At 46.7% G+C, this 7,032-nt stretch overlaps 1 protein-coding gene across 1 annotated transcript in view; it reads right to left on the minus strand.

The window, feature by feature from the left end:
- LOC104538635 (lysosomal-trafficking regulator-like) overlaps positions 1-6,642 on the minus strand; it is a gene marked incomplete at its 3' end in the record, with an annotated part of 14,715 nt that extends 8,073 nt beyond the window's left edge. The window contains exons 1-5 of the mRNA XM_010181896.1: positions 6,457-6,642; positions 6,090-6,246; positions 4,566-4,792; positions 1,933-1,999; positions 480-589 (exon numbers count right to left, since the gene is read on the minus strand). Coding sequence (XP_010180198.1) covers positions 480-589; positions 1,933-1,999; positions 4,566-4,792; positions 6,090-6,246; positions 6,457-6,642 — 747 coding nt within the window. The remainder of the gene's footprint in view (positions 1-479; positions 590-1,932; positions 2,000-4,565; positions 4,793-6,089; positions 6,247-6,456) is intronic.
- Between the last annotated feature and the right edge of the window lie 390 nt (positions 6,643-7,032).

Raw genomic sequence — 7,032 nt, forward strand, 5'->3', positions numbered from 1 at the left:
ACAACCACAGCGTCAGGCTCCCCAAGAGGAATCTTGCTCTTGTGCATAAGAGTTCCCAGACTCTAACACACTTCAAAGCCCTCTCTTATCTCTCATTTCCTTTCCATGTTTTGAGAATTAACTGTTCCAACTGCCAAATTTTATTTGCTCTGGTCAGTCAGAACGTTGCTGCTAAAGTCTCCTTATTTCTCAAAATACTTGGGACCACAGCGTCAGGCTCCCCAAGAGGAATCTTGCTCTTGTGCATAAGAGTTCCCAGACTCTAACACACTTCAAAGCCCTCTCTTATCTCTCATTTCCTTTCCATGTTTTGAGAATTAACTGTTCCAACTGCCAAATTTTATTTGCTCTGGTCAGTCAGAACGTTGCTGCTAAAGTCTCCTTATTTCTCAAAATACTTGGGCACAAAAGGATTTTCTATTTCGCTTCGTTTTCCTCATTAGGCCTCTGAATTCCACAACGTGCTGCTCCACACCTACCGTACACGGGGTCTTCTCCAGAAATATCCTCAGGAGCAGGGTGAGCTCTTCTGAACACGTCTGTGAGCTCATCAAGGAGACTAACAGCTCTACCAGCACAACCTGACATGCTAGAAATAAGCAGACAAGATCATATTCTTCAAATTTTTAAAAGAAATTCATATTGCGTACTACCATGAGGAAAGATTAACTTGGAATTCAGTGGAAACTTTTCCAATTTGGGAAGTGTTAATGATTATGAGTTCTGGAGAGACCCAGCAGCACTTCCTGACACCATCAACATCCATCGTCTCACCAGGCTCCATGTTTCAGAGACCAAACCCACAGCAGGTTCAGCTGCACGGGGACAAAGCAGAGCCACGAGGTTTGGGAACCCAGCAGCTGCTCTGCAAGGTGGGACCAAGGTCTGGGATGGGTCTGCATCATCTGCAGCTGGGGAGCGCTCATACCTGCTGGTTTCCCCAGCAATGTTTGTCAACACTGTCCTCCTACATTGATGACTCCAACCATCACTTTGGGATCTGACAGCGTGTGTTTGAATGACAGATTTCCACCAGCTCAGAAATAGCTCTGTACTTACATGGTGTCCTGGTTTGAGCTAAACAGAAGCGATTTTCTATTCGGTGATTTCACTTTCCAGCTCAGTCTCTTTTCAGTGCCTGAACTTGCTGAAACCAGCAGCATGGTTTAACAACAGTGTGCACTTCTACCAGTGATAGTGCTGGTATGATATGGAAACATGGCAAGGCCACTGTCTCACCATGGGGGCTGTGTCTGCACCTACAGGAGGAGCAGACCCAAACCTGCCCAACCAGGGATTGCATCCCACACACCCACACTCAGTGCAAAGCCCAGGGATCACCAGGGGCTGGACCCTTCCAGCTTGGACCCTTCCTTCCCTCTCCACCCCTGCAATGGCCCAAGGCCCAGCAGACCCTGCTGCTTCGCCTGCCTCTCATCCTGAGCCCTGTGTTCCTGCATCAGCTCCCACTGCTGCTGGGGCCACACTGGGACTTTTCCAGTGCTCCCAGAGCCTCTGGTGCCGTCATGGTCACTGGGGAGGATTTTCTCTTGGTTTTGTAGATCTATTTGTACATGTTTGTATCTATTCCATTATTTTCCTATTTCCATCATTATCCTGTAGTATCAGTGTTATTGTTTCATTAAACCTGTCAGTTTTCTTTCCTAACCCGTGCAGTCTCTCTCCCTTCTTCTCTTTTCCCTTCTGGGGAGGGCAGAGGGGTTAATGAGAGTGTCTGGCCAGGGTTTAGTGGCCAGCCCAGCCCACACGTATGTTAGATACTTGTCATGAGTTAAAGACGCAGATGCATCAATTCCCACATGACAAAGCATTTGCTTTGTCCATTTTGCATCTGCATTGTGAACTAAAAATCTGTGTGCACACATTCAGTTGTAAAAAACTCTATTTAAGTTTGTCAGGCCTTGAACTCACCATGAAAACTTGACTCCGTCTGTGTCAATATGTGCAGAAATCCTCCCAAAAGATGTTTAACAGCTCCCTGTTAAAAATAAAAATAACAGGGAAAATTGATATCTGGAGAACACACAGCAGCTCCAAGAACTAAGAAATGATTGCTTTCAATCACTTCTTGTCTCCTATTGACTTTAAAGGCCATTCCAGCTACTTTAAATTATGGCAATGTTTTCTGTATGTGCTAATGAACAGTCTTCACTTCATGTAGAGCTCAGCTGCAGAAGAGACTCTGGAACCCAAATTTTCTGGGAAGAAACCTTTGAGCCGTTCAGTTCCGCAGCCGAGAGCCCCCTCGTCCTCCCCTTCACAGAGGGAGACCAAACCAGGGCGATGGTCACACAGCACTAATGCACAGTCACCCTTTCCCCAACCCTTCTGTGCAAGATGACTTTAAAGAGTAATTACAAAAAAATAATTAAAAAAAGTCAAAGCCATTTACTTATGAGCATCCGTCACAACTGCATCTTGGATAAAGGTAATTTGAAAAACCTCCGAAAATAATAAAAATCTCTAAATTGTTTAGTTCGACAGATGGCTCTTTCTAAATGATACTGAGAAGTAATGACAGTAATTCAACATCTCATAAACAATTTCATGTGTTGAAGTTCAGAAAAAAGGAAATAAACGTGTGCTATTGATGTAAAGCCAATAACTCACACGAAATCTGAGTACTGAAATAAAAACCATGTTTTCCTTTCCTGCTTTTGTCTTAAGCCGTAAAGCACTGACTTTGGTTCGTTAGTCAGTTAATTATATAAACAAGCACTTTAAGCCTAGATGACTTAACCAGATTTTCCTCTTTTGCAGAAGAGGCACACTCTTTAGTTATTAAAAAGCAATCTAACCACCAGAAATTCAAAGGATCCTGAGGACACCAGCATGCGTGTATCCAATTGCTAATATAAACTTATGATGGGCAAGTTTTATCTTGGCCTGTATTCAAAACAGTGTGACCAGCAGGGCCAGGGAGGTGATCATCCCCCTGTACTGGGCACTGGTGAGGCCGCACCTCGAGTGCTGTGTTCAGTTGTGGGCCCCTCACTAGAAGAAGGATGTGGAGATTCTGGAGCGTGTTCAGAGCAGAGCCACAAGGATGGGGAGGGCTCTGGAGAACAAGCCTGATGAGGAGCGGCTGAGGGAACTGGGCTTGTTTAGCCTGGAGAAGAGAAGGCTAAGGAGAGACCTCAGCACCACCTCCAACTGCCTCAAGGGAGCTTGTGGAGAGGTGGGTGCTGGTCTCTGCTCCCAGGTGATGGGGGATAGAACAAGGGGAAACGGCACCAAGCTGTGCCAAGGGAGGTTCAGGTTAGAGATAAGGAGGAAGTTCTTTACTGAGAGGGTCGTCAGAAGCTGGCACAGGCTGCCCAGGGAGGTGGTGGAGTCCCCATCCCTGGATGTGTTTAAAGAGCGGGTAGACGAGGTACTTAGGGATATGGTTTAGGGGGTAGACAGGAACGGTTGGACGTGATGATCTCAGAGGGCTTTTCCAACCCAGCGATTCTGTGATCCTGTGATCTTTATCTCTGACAGGGGTTGGTCCCTTCCAACTCCTAATATTCTGTGATAAATAAAATAATGAAGTATTTTTGGGGTCCATCACTGAAAGTTTCTGAAAGCACACAGTGAACACACGTATTCAGAGCGTTTGCAAGATATTTGGGTGGTTTGGTTTTGTTTCCAACGGCCTGCTGGTCACTAAGTCTGTTCCTATAGCTCAGCAATTGAACAGTCCTGATAAAATGAGGGAACTGCGCTGGAGCCATGGAAAAGGAATCCCCACTTTGCTCTACGGAGGGGAGCAAGCACCTTTCGTTTGTTTCAAGCAATAAGGCACTCACACATGTGAAAATTCTCCTTATACAAAGCACACTGAATGCTGTAACACAAGTGTTGATTACACAGGTATTGCCTGCCTCCAGTTCTTGTAACTACTTAGTCATCAAATAAATGTACTACAGATGCATCTAGTTTGCGTACAGTCCAAACCTGGAGTTAGAAACTGCTTGCTTAATGAATCCACAGTGTTTGGGCCAGCTCTTCGGTAGTGCCAGAAGCCTGCACACTATAAAGGATGTGCTGTATCATCTCGCTACCCTGACCTCCTACCATTCAAAGTCATCCTCCTGTAAAGGGAATTCTTCACCTTTAAATACAGAAAAGGGATGGGGGCAGGAGAAGATTTCTCGTGGAATTAAGTCCAGCTTGGACAACCTCCTCAGAAACGGGGATCACGCTTCCTTTCCTCATCATCTATTCCCATCTCCACCACAGTCAAAAGAATTAACAAATACCTTAAACAGTCTTAGATGGTTACTTATGCAACAGAGACTGTGGAGCTCAAAAGCTTTGAGGCCAAGTATCTTTGCATGCATTTCAAGTATTTTTCAACACAACCATTAACCGTAGTTTCTGGTAACACAACCACAACGCAGCCGGCAACAGCCGTCACTGCCGTTGTTTCAGGTCCCATCCAACGCCGTAAGAAGTGAGCACGTCTCTGAAGGGACTCTGCTGGGTACACCGGTGCTATAAAGCTGAAGAGGCTAAGACACACGGCTGCTGAGCTGCTGCTGTGCTCAGTGCACGCGTACCTGCTCGATCAGTGCAGTGGCGTTGCTCTCCCTCTGGCTGACGATCTTCAGGCAGCTCTGGAAGCCGTGAGCCAGCACATCCAAACCGGCACTGCCGGCCGAGAGCAGGTTGAGCTCCAACATGCAGATTTCAGGATACATTAACTCTCCTCGGTTGATGCTTTCGGGTAGGTCATTAAAATAACCTGAAGGACCAGCACATCCTGGGTCTGCCTTGGTGTCTGCTCCTGCAAGAGAACACTTCTCGTGGAACACACCCAGCCGAACGCCGTTGGCACCATTGGAGCAGGGCATCCCAGCACAAACTTCCTCCAGCCTCCTCACAGGCACAAAACAGCCACCAGTTGAAATGCAGTTTTCAGAAGTTAATATAACTGCTGTCCAACAGACCGTCCTATTTCCCTGCCAGCACAGGAGGAGGGGAAGGACGCAGTTGGTCCCATTACTGCGCGCCCCCGTTGCCTGGGAACTGGACACGCTCGTGAACTGCTGTCTAACAGACCATCCTATTTCCCTGCCAGCGCAGGAGGGGAAGGACGCAGTTGGTCCCATTACTGCGCGCCCCCGTTGCCTGGGAACTGGACACGCTCGTGATGAAATGTGCGATTCATGAGATGTGACAGTAAAGTCATTGTAAACAGAGCCCAGGGCTTCTACACAGACCCCAGCCTGCCAAGAGCGGAGATAAATGTGAATTATGTTATTTCATGTTAAAAGCTTGGGGGAAGCAGCTTAATTCAGAAAATGCACATGATGGCATATGACAGAATAGCTCCAGGACAATCAGAAAAAGCAAAAAAACCCCAAACTCTTAAGCCTCTCACATCATGAAGAGGCTTTAAGACACATTACTTGAAAAAAAAAAACTATTTGACATAGACATGTTTCATGTAAGTGTTTCGCAGAAATGTTTCAGGTTGTTTTTAATTCAAAAACGCTTTTAAAATGCTGTGTATCTGCTGACAGAGCCGAGTCACACAGGTCAACAGCAAGAGTTGTGTGTGTGTTAGAGGCTCTTAGTGCTCACACCGACCCCACACAGCAGTGCAAGCATCCAGATGTTCAGCACAGAGGAAAAGACTGGAACAAATTCATGTTCAAAATTAACTAAACAGAATACAGGAGATGTGTATCAGCCATTGAATGAACATAAAAGATATAAATTAGATGATCTGATTTATACCAGACTGTTATAGTACTAAATTTTAAAAAAGAGCATTGATTTCCAAACTGCTGGTGAGCACCTCTGGAGAAAACTGCTTCTGGATCACAGTAATACCCCTGAGCAACGTGACTTTAGAGTCACAAGCCAGGAAAGCCAAGGCAAAGCAGCTCCTGTAACACTCAGTGAGAACATTTATTGCCTCTCCATCCGTAACTGCGTCCTGCTGGAAGTAAAGAAGTTAAACCTTTTCCATCTGTTCAGGTCTCCAATGCTCGCCCTGGTTTTGGACACCTCAAAAGACAAGTGAGCCTCACTATGGCACCAAGCCTGCTCTGTGTATTTGCAAAGTCCCCGCTTACCTTCGCTCTTGGTTTCACCGTCGTTGGGGTTGCTTTCGCTGTCTGCTTCATACCCCTCCTCCTCAGCAAACAGCTTCAGGCTGCAGCTCTGCGATTCCTCGGTTTCCTCAGAAATATCTCCAGGTTGTGACACAGGCTCCTTTTCAGCGTAATGCGGCTGTATAACACACACATTTACCCTCTTGGGTCAGAAAAACAAGCAATTGGGCACCTTCCAGACGCCCGTTTTCTCCAAGCCCATTGGAGACACAGCCGCCAGAGCAACCAAACACACGTAACTGCATCCTACAAACCACAACACCATAAACCTGACCAAGAATACAGTAACTCGCTGTATTTGGAACTGGACTCAGTTGGCGTTTCATACCTTCTCAATCTTTTCTTCAGCATGGTCCGGATCACCAGAGAACGCGCCCAGCGCCACACGGAGCAGGGAATCGAGCAGAGGCTTGGCCAGGTCCGTTTCTATCACTCTCGACTTGGCGAGCTGCTCCCTGATTTGCAGTAAGATATCGTCCACGCAGGTGTTCTGTGTTTCGGGGCAGACAAACATCTGGATTCATGTTATTCTGTACTGGCTAACAGAAACAGTCCAGTACTTTTGGTTAACAACTTTCCCTCCCAGCAACCCCAATCTGACTGCTCAGCTAAAGCCACCAGCCTTCAACCCATCTCTTGCAGTAAAAGCAACTCTTGTCCTGGTTGCCGCGACAGATGGAGCTGCTGAAGGAATCCACACACTGAAAAAACCCAGCACCGCGCTGCTTCCCAAACATTGCCAGTGAAAGTGCTGATTCACAAATAAACATCTCTGAAAGCTTTAAATACACCCTGCGTGCAGATCACATAACAATGTTATGAGATGCTAACAGGATGGAGGGGGACATGCCCAAATTCACAAAGCCAGCAGGTGGTTTGGGGACGAGTGGCTGGAGCTGCCAGG

The sequence above is a fragment of the Mesitornis unicolor genome, unplaced genomic scaffold (assembly GCF_000695765.1).
Source record: "Mesitornis unicolor isolate BGI_N332 unplaced genomic scaffold, ASM69576v1 scaffold19803, whole genome shotgun sequence".
Taxonomy (NCBI): Eukaryota; Metazoa; Chordata; class Aves; order Mesitornithiformes; family Mesitornithidae; genus Mesitornis; species Mesitornis unicolor.